The 14,289-nt window shown below is 43.5% G+C and overlaps 1 protein-coding gene across 9 annotated transcripts in view; it reads right to left on the bottom strand.

Annotated features, from left to right (window-relative positions):
* The window catches only part of foxp2 (forkhead box P2), a 106,033-nt gene that overhangs the window by 50,234 nt on the left and 41,510 nt on the right, over positions 1-14,289 (bottom strand). For 7 of the 9 annotated variants that reach the window (XM_030440121.1, XM_030440120.1, XM_030440125.1 and 4 more), the window contains one exon: positions 13,313-13,499. The exons of the other annotated variants lie outside the window; for them this stretch is intronic. In XM_030440121.1, the coding sequence (XP_030295981.1) occupies positions 13,313-13,489 (177 nt within the window). In that variant the 5' untranslated portion in view covers positions 13,490-13,499. The remainder of the gene's footprint in view (positions 1-13,312; positions 13,500-14,289) is intronic. 9 annotated transcript variants of the gene reach the window in all.

Genomic DNA, 14,289 nt, shown 5'->3' with positions numbered 1-14,289 from the left:
ATACAAACGAAGAGCTTCTTTTTTTAGCGCAGAAGGAAAGCAATGACTACCTGCAAGTGTTGAAAATGCTACTGCAACTTGACAAGATTGTTTTTTTTTTTTTACCCTAAGATGAACTACCAGAACAATCAATCTGACAAATGAGTGCATTACAGAGCACAGGGTTAGGGATCTAGAAAATGGAAGGGGAAAAGATTGCAATTTACATGATTGATTGTGGCTGCTATTAAGTCCATTTTTTGGCCATCTGACAAGTGTATAAATCAGTCAAAATCAGCCATGGTGGTTGCCTCCCAGGTTCCCTCCATGTTGCCCCAAAACGTGGATCATCTGGTGCAAATAACTGTGAGAATGGTGGCAGGCTGGCCACCGAAATGTCTCCCAAATTCCCAACAGAAACCTGTAAGGTGCATTCATGAGAAACTCGAGAGGAAGAAAGAATGGGGGGAAAAGCAAATTTGGAAAGTGTGTAGGAGTAATGAGCATTTTAATGTATGACTCAATAAATCAACAGTGTGCAGTGAACAAGGGAGGGAGCGAGAGGTCCATGGAGAATCTGCCGGGGCCTCAGGATTGAGGTAAAGCTATCCAGCAGAACAATGGGCTTCTGTGTCCTCCTCTGTTATCACTAGCTCAGGATTTTTTAGCTACTTCAGCTTCCTCTGCTGCTACATATAAAGCGCATCATCCCCCCCCCAAAAAAAAGCAGATAATAAGTCCATATTGATCACTTGCACTCTTAAACTCCTCTCCACCTCTTCACCGCACTTTGAATTCAGCTCTTTCTCTTGCTCTTTCTCTCCCTCCCCCGCTCATATCACATTATTCATTTTCTTCCCTTCATCTTTCTGTCTTTCTCCCCCCACCCCCGCCCCGCCTCTCTTCTACGTCTCTTACCCCTTGTTTATTGATTCTCTAGATTAAGAATTCCTAGGGTGGAGGACTGTAACACACAAGCATCAAATTATTTTTGGGGTGTGCTTATTTGCCTTTCCCTTGCATCTATTTGGCCTGTGTCTGTAGACAATTATGCCTACCCAGCCCCAGACTCAGGTGCTAATAATGAAGGACAAATAGAATCATATGTGTAAACTTCCCCCACTGATGAAAATTTATATTAACTTTCTGCCACAGTAAACAGAGCTGCATAGCTACACCCTCCCGGGAGGATTGACGAGATGAATTTGCTTGCTCCTACCCCAGGAAGAAACGCTTGTATAGGAGGTGAGAGGTAGGAGGGGGCTTGAGGTGTCGAGCGCCATTGTGTAACCTCACACTTATTTTTCCACTAACGAAGACAAAACATGGGTCTGCTTTGCCCATCACAGATAAAGTGTGTGTTTATAACTGTAAGAGGGAGGTGAAGAGAGCATGTGTGCCGATATGCGACTGCTGAGACGTTTGGAGGCCCACGCCAGCAATAACAAAGCCGCTGTACAGTGCAGCCGCTAACATCCACCTCTTGGTGTTATCACCATGGATATTCTGTGCAAATATGATAATACATATCAGTTTCGGCGAGTGGGGATAATTGTTTTCAGCTACCTTCAAGCTGAACCGAGCATAGTGAAAAAATGCATTTGGACTGATTTACATGCTGAGTTCTTGCTCTCTGCAGCCATTCTCCTGTCCATTGTCTTCCTCGCTTATGAAATTCAATTTGCCCCACAATGCTCCTCTTTTCCCCCCCACTCTCTCCCTCTCTGCTGGTGGCTCTAGCAAAGTCTTTGCTTTGACCTGGGCTGTACGTTTAGATAAGGTGACAGCAGGCCAATTCAGCGGCGCGCTTTATCTACTCCCGCTCTTAGGGAAGTCCTTTAGAGCCAGACAACTGAGCACTACAATATACTATCACAAAGAGGACAGAGGGGAAGAAAAAACAGAGAGACACACGGAGAGAAGAGGTATTTGTGTGGGAGTGTGTGCGTGTGTCTGAGGTGGACAGTGTGTGCGCGAGGTCAAGTGTTCTCACTGCAAAAGCAAAGCCGGCATGAAGTATGAGTGTTCAACTGTGCAGGCCCCCCCGACCGACCCTGCAGGCACACAAAAAAAACACAAATACACGCATTCTCTCTCTATTACCACACTCCTTCTCTGTCCTGAAGCGCTTGATTTCCTCTTCAGGTGATTATGATCCCTTTCCTCCTCGCAGTTCCAGGCGAGCGGAGGTCACACAGCTGGATGAATACCTGATATGAAATGTTGCTTTCAGGGCCAGCCATAGTTCATTTTCGAAAAAAAGGGTCCGAGCCCAGTGGAAAGACCGGAATTGTGGCCTCAATCGCTTGGAAGTAGTGTGCATATTAGCTGAACAAGCTTGATGTGATAACACTACACGTGAGCCTTGTGCCTACTGCTGCTGTTCAGTGAGCTTGAACGCAGCTGCATTCCAGCATAAACAGGGTTTTCTCATCATTCCTGTCAAGACTCTCAGATGCAGGAATGAAGTTGTTTTTTTACGCCGCTCGTGTCTGTCTTTGTTGACAAGGCCTTATTTAGACACTTCGACTCCAAAAACATGGCCAGAGGCGACTAGTGATCCGACTGTGGCACCAGAGAACAAGCAGCGCCGCGGCAGAGCTCGTTTTGTGCAGGATGCCAATACTGATAGATGCTGTTGAGAATGTGCTGACATGCGCTGTACATAGGAGACACGCGCGCAAACAAAAGCACTGGGGCTACAGTGGTGAATAAAAGGCTGCTGCATCCTCGGAAGGTAAACTGCATTTAAGTAAAAAGGCATACACAGCATGTACACAGAGTATATACACTCAAGAACACAAAACAGTGATTAAGGAAAACAGGAAATCAACTGAGTGACAACCAAAATTGTCTTTAAAAAAAAAAAAAGGGGGCTGCTGTCACACATTTTGAGTGTGCATGTGCAGACATAAACCTGTGTGCCTACTTAGTGCATGCGTGTGTCTTGGGGGCTCTGCTGTTGCAGGTCAATAGTATGAGTGTCTGTCTGTCTCGTCCTGCACAGCTCAGGTTAAGTGCTGAGTCTAAGTGTTCTGGGGTCGATGAGAGGGCACCCTGACCTTAGCTGTGAATGACCTCACCTTACCCACTACATGGCTAACCTTGACTCTGTCCTGTAGCTCTAGTGACACAAACTCAACAAAGCGTATCAATGGATACTCTAAACAACCAACATTACAGTGCGTTTGTTTTTCTGCAAGAGTTAGTTGATTAATTGATTAGTCGATCTAAAGAAAGTAATTTTTTAAGCAAGACTGTCAAACATTTGCTGGTTCCAGCTTATCAATAGTAAGAATGTGCTGCTTTTTTGTGATTTATGATAGTAAATTGAGGGTTATTATTATTATTATTATTATTATTATTAGGGTTTTGGACTGTTTGACAGGACATAGGAAGCAATTTGAAGAAGATTAAAGAGCATTTTTCACAATTTTCTGACATTAATAGTGAAAATAATAGGGAGGTTAAAAGAGCGATGATATTAATTTAAGAGACAGATACTTTGAGCTCATACATACATTCTGATCAATAATTGTTTATATGTTAGGATGTGTGGCTTTAAATAGTCGATGGCTCCATTGAATATGAGGACAGACTTTTAATGTCCGTTAGTTTAAACAAGTTTATGTGGCTACTTTGACTTGCCATTACCCCCCCGTCACCTCAGTGAAGACTGCTCTACATTGAGGGTGATGTATCCTTCAATGAATGCCACACTCCCCCCAAAGATCAACTCAATAAATAGCCACTACATCTACTAGTGGAAGGGCAATGGATCACATTCACCGCCATCCCTCCTCTCCTCTCTCAGTCTCTTTACTTATGTAACACCTATCTTCTCCTGTGCTCCTCCTCCTCTCTTTCTTCCCTCCACTCTGCATTGTACCTTGGTAGTTGTCTTGTGAATATTCCAATTACAGCGATGTGTGTTTGACCTTTAAATGTCCTGTAGAAGATATAGTTATCTGCCTTCCACTCTGACACCCAGCGTCTATCAATCAGTGTTGCACCCCCCAACCACCACCACCACATGCACCAGCAGCAGCTGCAAGACTGGCGAAATATGTGTGCACATATGCGTGTGTGTGTGTGGAAAGGGAGCGAGAGATGGAGAGAGGGAGTTATCATGGGCACAGACTGTGACTGGGGTAAGGTAAGCAAAGAGGCTTGGAGAGTCCCAGTGATAACAATGTAAAAATGCATAAGGTTTGTGTGTGAATACATGAATGCGCACAGAGAAAGATGTTAAACATTTTTTTCTCTTTAATCTTCCGCCAGCCTGACTGAGCCTTCCTTCCATAAACAAAGCCTTTCTCCAACTGCATCCTATATCACGCTTCTAAGAACAAGCGAGCGTGAGCAGAGTCATACTTCTTTAGTCTCATTCTTATTCCCCGCCCTTTTCCAAAGGGCTAATCTACATCTTTCATTGAATCAAGAATGGAAATTCACAAGAAATGCTTCTTTTTCAATTTCATGCTGAAGTAGCTCAAGTTAGTGGATGTAATTTCTCCTAACAAGAAAATTTATCACTCCGTCGCACACTTAGTCCGGCTATGTAGGCTGCAGTTTTTATTTTTTTTCATTTCTTGGGCTTTGATAAATGTGCCAAAAGCATGATCACTCCCTTCATAGCTCTCAATACAAGGGCAGAACAATTACAGTGGTTATTTAAAAAATAAAACCTCTGGCTGAAATTTGTATGAAAGATAAATGACATATCATTTAGGACTGTGAAGGCATTACAAAATTAAGTCAGGACTAAGCCAAGAGGGGGGGTGGGGGTCGCTTTACACATACTGTAGGGACCTCAACTTCTGAGTGTGGGAATTATGTCATGGTGCAGACACGAGCTGGTTGGCACACTGCTAACACAAAGACTGTGGCGATGGAGTGAAAAGGAAAACAGCTTTCAGAGGGATTCTCTCTTCACACATTTGAAGGAGTATTTCCTCTCGGAGACTAAAATTCCGGCGGAGACTAACGATACACAAAACTCATGCAAATCCATTTGAAGTTTTTGTGCAAATTATGATTATCGGGTTCACACCGAATTGGATGATGAAGTCCAAACAGGTGAGAAGGAATGCATGAAGAATAGTATCGCTGACACAATACCACGCATGGCCAAGCCACCGGGCTAATGTATATTTATCATGTAAACTTCTGATAAATGCATATGCAGAAACAATCAAATCTCCGGGTTTCAATTGGGAGATTTTGCGCCCACGGACTCAAGCGTGAAACCAATATCAGCTTAGTGTCTAGTCAAGCTTGAAGTGCTGCGCCTAGCCCGCAAAGCATGTTCTGCATATGCTCATGGGCGTCGCTTTTATCAGGGTGGAACAAGCAGCTTTCCAGTGCTATCGCTGATCAATTCACGCGAGTTCAAGTCCCCCCAGTGTGGGTAAATAAGCAGCGGTTAGGTCTTGATGAGGAATGGCAGGCTGTGTGAGCGGCAACATAGGCTGCAGAGAGGCGGGCCTGTCTATCTCTGGATTTCTCGTGTGACTTCCATCATTAACCTCAGACTGGAGTACATCTTACTCTCTGTATCAGCCCCAAAACAAATGTTCGGTCTAGCCTGCTTTCAGACAAACTGTTTGCTCTTTTTGATCACATTTTTTCCAAAAAACATGGCAAATAATACGTCTGACGGTATTATAAAGTTGGAAATGATACAGATGTCAGTCCACTTTGACAGCAAAGCGAGGACCCGACCTTGCCTGATACACTCAACAACCCAGCAGCTTCAGCTCTAAAGCCTGCAGTGAAGAGAGCCAAAGCCAGCGCTAAGTGACATGTCAGTCACTTCGTCTGTTTGGAGCCTTCAATTCCCCACGGCCTCAGCTTATTTACTGCATTTGTATGAAAAGCCTGTGAAAAGGGAGCCCGGCTGGCTCTCTTACATATGTATACAGTGTTTGGAGGCAATGCGTAGAGAGCAGCCTGGAAGCGATGCAACTACAAACAACTTGGGAGAAGGACAGAGCCATTTATACATTCAAAAATGGGTCAGGGATGAAGGTAATCGGAGCAGCGGAGAGTGTTAACAAGTGCAAAGGCAAAATAAAAAACTGTGGCGATACCTGGAATCTAGAGAAAGTGACGCTACCATGTTTTGCTAGTCATCTTCTGAACCAGATTTGAAGTCATTTTAATATTAGTTAGAGAAGGGAAAGAGGAGGGGAGGGGAAGGGGTGGGTGGGTACACACAACAAACCATCAGGCATGCGTTTCAGAGTCTGATTTGTTACTATTCATGGCTAAAGCAGAGAGGAACTGTAATACTAGACATGCTTGTTAAATTCACAACACTCCAAAGCTGCCTTCTAGCAAATCCTGTCTTTTGGTTGTCAGCTTAAGACACCCCGGCATATGCATATGTAGGATTTTTAAGCTCTGTTAAATGGATAGCGGTGTCGTGGCCTATCAAATGACTATAAGCCACTTGGCTTTTTTTTTTTTCCATGGAGGGAGGGAAGCATTTACAGGAAAAGACAGCAAATGCGTTACCTTGTATGCATTGCAAAGCGCCCCCCCCTCACATGTGTTTTCTCCTGTTAGCTCAGGCAAACAGAGCCATTTACATGAACGTTTCCAGGCTGAGGGTGACAGTAACGCTCCACCCTGCCATATTAACGACTGGTACTCTGTTTAAGCCAACGACAGGGGAGTGGCAACAAACAATGACAGAATGCCTGTTTTCGATTGTGAGGCGACGAAAGATGAAACGCCATTCAGCACCAAGGCGGTTAGCAAATAAATTATTGTGCGGGGTATTGAGCTGAAGCAATTGCTCAGTCGGTCCACTCAGAGAATGCACAGTGTGTGTTTGTGGCGAGCGTGTATGCATGCCTGTGTGTGTGTGTTTATGTGAGTGGACTTATAGATCCAGTGCCATTTATTTCCCAGAGCTGGGGCAGGGCAGTTAGGGAGGCGTAAAAGGAAATGAGTTGTGAAGTGGCCATTGATCCCGGCCCCGTGCTAGGCTGGCTAGAGACTGCAGGACTTCTGGCCACAGTGTGTGCGATTGAATGGCTGCCTCTTATTTACACTGAGGTGGTTAACCCCGGCCCAGTTCATTTATCACCCGGCTAATGCCCTACACAGGAAAAAATGTGTCAGGTCAAACAAAAGGGCCTATCTGGAATGATGGCTTCCATTTAATGCATTTACCGTTGCCATTAAAGTATGTGAAAATGTTAATGTACATGTGGTTTCTGTTTTACTTCGCATTTAATTATATTATGAGCAAAAAAAAAATGGACCTCTGTGGCATTAATCTGATATCCTATATGCACACACTCGCAGCACGGTGTGTTCTTTTCTCCACCTGTGCTGCCCCTCGACCTGCAGCTCCTCCACAGACCCCCCCAACTGCTTGAGCATAAAATACCCATAAGTGTTTATTTCCAGCAGATTTCACTCTGTCTATCTCACTCATCCTCCACGTCGCTCGCTCTCGCCGTCCCTTTCTCCTCGTCTCTCTTTCAAGCCTTGCAGCTTGACATTTCGCAGCGCTCTCGGGGGACTCCTGTGCGAAATGGAGTTACTGGGAGAGCGCCACTGTAAATTCCAGAAGGCCACATGTAATGTGTCTTAAACGTAGATGGACGGGCCCGGTTTCGAGGAGCTGGGAGAGAAGCGGAGACAGAGGAGGAAGGGGTGGCGTCGAGATAGATAATAGAATAATACTGTGTTTTGTCTGGGGAAGGGTGAGCAAACAGTAGCTATGCTGTCATTCACACCCTATATCTTTAGTGTCATCACAGAGGGGGAAACTACAGACCTATATGTCACAGGCCTGTATGTACCATTCTGTGGGGACTGTCTGCCGATAGGCGGGCTTGAAATAAAAAGAAGGATGGCTTTCATTGTAAATAAGTCAGACACAAGGTATTGCTAGGAAAGAGCTGTCTTTTCACTGAAAAGGGGAAATAATTTTACAAAGACATACAGTACACGCTGCTTCCCTAATGCTCCTCCAGCCTTTACAGAGGAACCTTATCTTCACACGGATGACGACGCTCAACAAAAGGCCCCTTTATGAAATCGTTCATATTTCAGCCGAGGTCTGTCTCCTGTCCTGAGAGGTGATTGATGCATCAGGCCAGGGCCGGTGTCTTATTTACACAGTTGAGTGGGGCAATCTCAGGCCTGAAAGATAAACCTAATGAGCTTCTTTGTGTAAGGGTGCAAATGAGAGACACCATCCTCCCTCCCTCCTTCCCTTTTCCATCCAAAGGGACAGTCTGGGTGATTAGGCCTTTAAATTATGCTCAAGGGCAAAGCCCAGATTTGCATCTTAGGTGTGTGTGAGTGAGTGTGTGTGTGTGTCTGTGTGAGAGTGTGTGTGTGTGTGTGTGTGTGTGTGAGTGTGAGTGTCTTCTCATATGCGGGGAGAAAGACAGAGAGGCAGGTGAAGGGCAGAGAGAGGAAGATGCTTGAGGCTTGTTTGTGAGAGGTGATGGTACGTGAATACTGTGTGTCAGTATATTAAGTATTTACCTGCACTAAACAACAAACTCCAGTTATTATAAGAGGGAGGTGAGCTCAGGTGCCTGTCACACGAGCACACACACACACACAGTCATTTTGTCCCTTGTCTGTGGGGTAACTTTCTCCCTAATGACTTTCATTTTGGGGAGAATTTCATTTGCCCCTAAACCCTAAATATTACCCATCACTTGCTGTCAGATTTCTCATCCCCTCCATTTCCTCCAGCTAAACAGCTAGGAAGGCAGGTTAATTGCTGTCACTCTCAAGTTGGACCACTGCCTAACTCTCGTGTAGCGACAGGGGGTAGCCTGGAAGTAAGATGGCACCTCTGCGCACTTATTGTAATTTATGTCAAAATGCTGCAGTCATTTAAATATGGTTGGATGGTTTGCATTTTGCTGTATCAGGTGCTTCAGGAAAAGAGTACAAAATGCACCCCTAACCAGTTGACCAACATGTAGACCTCTGCGTCACTCTCTTGTCAACTGGATTTTGGTGCAAAAGTAAATATAAAATTGTCTTCACAAACAAGCAGATTAATAGTTTTATGACATTAGAGAAAAAGGTGAAGAACAAGAAGATGAATTGTTAGATTTCTCCTTTATGTTTTAGATAGACAAGTCAGTGATCTGGATGAGTAGTGCGCTGCAGTGACAGAAGGTTGTCCTAGCAGATACCCAGAGGTCTTTGGTTAAAACAACTGACCTGACCACAATAGATAAGCCGAGGCCTCCATCCTGTTCTGAATATCAATACACTCCAGTACAGTAGTGAGCCCATTTAGAGGGGGCAGGGAGTCCTGTATATTGGCTCATCAATCCCACTGATAACCTTGGCAGGATTAAGTCTACAGACCACTGTAATCAACTAACAGCCTCATTATGGGACATTATGGTATAGATCCAAAGATCAATGCATATAGCTCCCATGTACATACACAGCAGCATCTAATATTAAAACATAAGACTGACTGCGGCCAATGATAAATTGATTGGTAATATGAGCTCAGCACATTTTTTTTTAAAACAGGGGGAGCTTTTATAGTGATCATTTTAGCATAGTAATTAGGGCTGTGCAACATTCATCATTTGCTCTGATACATATCTGCAGCTGGCAAATTGCAATCAGATACAGTGGGTATCTAATCTGTGATCTCAAATCAAATTAGGCCTATTTAGACAACCTTGGGAATGAGGGTGATGAAACCCTGACAGAAATTAGGGGTTGAAAATTCAATTGTGACACAGTAGTTATTATTCAGATGCACGGATAAGACGGAGTGTGTGGCTTTCACACGGAACACAATAAAGATTGTGTACAGGATTTACCATCAAATATAAGTGAGTGAATGATTTGTGGGTAAAAAAGGCAAATTGGTGATGCTTCATGTTAGGTCCTTATTAAAAGTGTTAGTTTATAGATAATGAAGCCCTTTAAAGTCCTTATAAGATGCTTACTGACATTAAGATTGTATAAATGTTAATAATAGCATCATAAACATGTTAACTGTGCACTTAAAAGAAGTTAACAGTTTACAGACTGCTCATAGTATTTACAATATTAATGATGTAATAATTCAATTCAATTCAATTGTTTGAATGTGGAAAGGTGGAAGGGTATGCCAAATATAAATAAAGTAAAACATTATGAAGTTGTGTTGTCCTTAAAGGTCACTTTGTTTATTCAGTCATGAAAATGAAGAGTTTGTTCTAATTACGTTTGTTTAGGCATAAAAGCAAGATGATTCTCTAAAACTACAAAGTGCACATTTAATGATAGCATTACAAAAACATGTCTTGAGTTTAACTGATTTACCTATTATGTCACTGTTAGACCTATATTTGTTACTTTATTGTGATGAACACACTCTTAATAATACAAGGACTTAAAAGGGCCCTTTTATCTTTAAAACAATGTTCATCACAAGGACCTTAATACACAGAATTACCAAACTATCAATATTTGAATATGGAAAAAATGGCTCCTGTGTAACTTCGTCTTGATCTGTGTCCTATGAGCCTTTGGCCGAATCTAAGGCAACCTTAAGATGCAGCTTTTCTAATTATAGCTGCAGGTGGTATTTTGGAGCTGCTAGGTAATGGCAGAACCCACAGGGACAGTGGAGAATTCATCAGTGCTTATTATTAATCATCCCCCCAGCAGCGTGATGAGAGACTGGAGCGTCTATACCCACCGGACCACTCAATGTCATTCCAAATATGGGCGGAAAATTACACCCAACAGCCTTCCTTCAAAATGGACTCAGAGCAGACATGGTTTGGAATTTTTTTGAGCTACACACAGGTGCAAAAAAAAAAAAAAGAAGGGAAAAAGGAAAAAGAAAAGAAAAAAGCTAGAATGGATAGATGTATGAATATATGACCACACATATGCATGCTGTCATTCGCATCACAATATCACCTTGTCCAGATCAGCACGCCAACAGCTGCAAAATAGCGCAGCTCCGTGCTAACAAATGCATTAAAAAAAAAAAAAAGAAAAAACTTCCATCCATCTTCACTCTCTGAAGAGATGCGGTGTGAGCACGCCACAGGAAGTGTGTGTGAAGTTAACAGCACAAGGCCCCTGTTTTAAAAAGTCTCCAGAGACCTGTTAGCTGGACTGCTCATTTCAATGTGTCTGTCTCTGGGCTCGGAGAAGGCCTGGGCTGGCCTCTTTACAAGGCACACACTGTCACACACACATGCACACACACACACACACACACACACACACACACACACACACACATACCCCCAGCCCCACCTTCCCACCCACCACCACGGAGCTCTTAGCCGTACGTACATCTCAAACACTTAACTAGACACTTTATGCTTACGTCGCTTCTTTTCTCTCTCGGAGCTCTGGCCTTTTTTTCTCCTTCGTTTTTTTAAAAACGCACCGCTTCTCTTTGTTTTTAGATGATTTACTGAGTTCACATTTACATTCACACATTCACACGGTTTGCTCTTCTTATGTCAATGGGTCTAATCTTGGTAATGTCTCATATTAGATCTCGTAATGTTTACATAGATGTAAGCAATTTTTCAATTGAATAAAATTCACAAAACATTTCTCAGATCGGCTGCATCAATTCCTTTTTTTTTTTTTTCCACTTTTTGATTTTTTTTTTTTGTATTGTAATTGTACCCAAAAAACACAATTTTAAAATGAAATACTACAAAGTTTGATACAAAAAAATAGTTTCTGCTGTCTAGTACAATATACTGCACTGTAGTACAACAGTAGCTTCTTATCCTGCTCTCTATCTCTTTCTATTTCACCCTCAATCTGCAGAGAGCATCAACACAGAGGGAAAGCAGTCCTCTACCCAATACGTTCAAATGTAAAAGAGTGATGACTGAGAGAGCGAGAGAATTGACCCCAATCAGGTGTGTGAGTGTGTATAAGAAGAGTGGCAGAGTGGTGATAAATGGGGGGTAAGGCCACAGTGCTATGATGCCGTTACAGCCACCAGCGGGACCACTGGGGTCGTGCAGTGGATGGAGGATGGGTGTTTGGTATGGGGGATGGCAGAGGTTGGCTGCAGGACACGCTACGCTTTTGCACACACCGAAACACATCGGCATCTATTGTATCGCCCCTCCGACCGACTGAAGTGACCACAGGCTTTCAGCTGCCTCCAAATGCACACACGTATACACACACTTGCATGAAATATTCCCATCAAATGGAAAGGACAGCGCGCATCATTACAGACCCGCGGCGTTGTCCCCCATCCGCCCCGCAGCATGGCCCTCTGACCTCGGCTCCCACTGCTCTTTTGGCGAACTGTCAAAGCCATCATTCACCGTGAAAAGACACGAGAGACACTTGACTCCTTTACTCAGCTGGTGACTGACTTTCACAACTCCCCGACCCCCCCCCCCCCCCCCCCCCCCCCATGTTTCATTCATTCTTACCCTGACTAAGTAGAATAGAGCCTGGACAATAAAACATGGGGATGAGGAGGGGAAAGTTAAAGATGTTTGGGATTAGTCAGAGGTGCCTCCACCTAAAGCAATGGCGTAAAATCAACACGATAAATAACCGACAGAAGTGAAGAGTATCATCACGTCAGTCAGAGAGAAAATGATCTCAAAGTATGTTTTAAAAATTAATTTCTTGTTAAGAAAATTAAGACAACGTGCCCCCAGTCAAAGGTTTCTGTGATGCTGGGGTGTCTATAGTTGGAGCGTATGCATCTGTGTGTGAGCCTCCAACTAGTGCCGAGTTAGGAGGCCCTCTGGTGGATACAGCGCTGCCATGACACACACACACACATGCACACACACTACCCAAACTGGTCCGTACGATGCTCCAACACACACATGCTTTCCCTTTCTCTATCTATTGCACACACTCTTATATGCACACACACAGACACACACACACACTCTCACATGGCCTCAAATGGCTGCTACAAGCTCTCTGTAAATATAAAATTCAAATGCCAGCGCAAAAACAACAACAAAAATCAAGTCAAACAGTCTCTGGAAAACATTTTCACCACTCTACAGGCAAAAAGCTTCAGGCAAAAATGCGTCGACAGCACAACCGAGAAAATTTACCAACAACACAAACAGCCGATTAGATAAACAATGTTTTTCCAACGTGCTGAAAAAAACAACACAAAAAAAACAACACAAAAATAAATGCAGAAATAATACTTCATTGTGCCTCCTGCCTAGGAAGAAAAAAACCCCAGCGCTGCCTGAGAAGAGAGCAGAGCAGAGCAGAGTGGGAGAGCGAGGGGGAAACAGAGTGAGAGAGAGAGCCAGAGAGAGAGAGCGGCAGAGAGACGAGACGGGGGAGAAACACAACTTACCTGCTGTTGTTGCAGATGCAGCAGCTCGACTGTGCTTACTTCGCTGCTCGTGTCACCAGCGCTTGATCTCCCATCTCTACTGCCAGCCTCTAATTGGCTGCTGCTTAGGGTGCTCATTCCATTTTGACTCATTGAACTGTTGCTTATTGTCTCTGTGGCCGACTCCTGCATCATCATGATTTAAAACCTAGAAGTGATTAAGAGGCACCGGTTAGGGCTCTTCTTGTTACAATTCCCCCCTTTTTTCCCTCCTATTTTTTATTTTTTTTTTTTTATGCTTCCATTATCAAGCCCTCAGTCCCCCTCTGCAAATTAAAGCATTTAAAGAAGAGGGAGGGGGGAAAGGAGAAAGGTGGGGGGAGGATGCAGGAGGAGCAATTATGCATTCATTGTGTAAATGAAGCAATACAAAGAGATGCACGTCCTGGTGCTATTTAAAATGGGAGGGGTGCTGAAATGTGGCTGTTTTATCCGCTAAAATTTGTGCATAAATCTCAGCTTTAATAAAAAGTTGCATTGTTTTTGCCTTTTTTAAATAAAAACACATTTGTGGTAAATTTAAGACAACAAATGAGCTTGATTCACAAATGAGCTTAATTCTTAATATCACCCTCACACTTTAGGACAAGCCAGGCTGACACAGACAGAAAAACAGAAGCAGGCACTCCTAAAATATTTGCCGTCTTGAAGCTGTCAGATTTTTTTAGTGGGTGTCGTATCTGAAAGGAGTTGCCTAATGACGCAAAGCTAATCATGCAAAATTAAAATTTGGTGGCGGAGTGAAAGAGGAGGAGGAGGCACCAAATCACATGGTGCAGGGCTGGTGATGAACACCATAATGGGTTTGTCATCGTTGCAGTGGCTAAATAAAATTCTGCCTCACAGGCTTTCTCATATGTCATTCATTGGCTTCCTTTTTCCCCTTTTTCTTTAATCAAACCTTATATACACTAATTTATTTTGTGACATTTAAAACA

The sequence above is a fragment of the Sparus aurata genome, chromosome 14 (assembly GCF_900880675.1).
Source record: "Sparus aurata chromosome 14, fSpaAur1.1, whole genome shotgun sequence".
In the NCBI taxonomy this organism is placed as follows: domain Eukaryota; kingdom Metazoa; phylum Chordata; class Actinopteri; order Spariformes; family Sparidae; genus Sparus; species Sparus aurata.
Note: the sequence above shows the minus strand (reverse complement) of the source record. Positions and strands in the feature narration are given on the sequence as shown.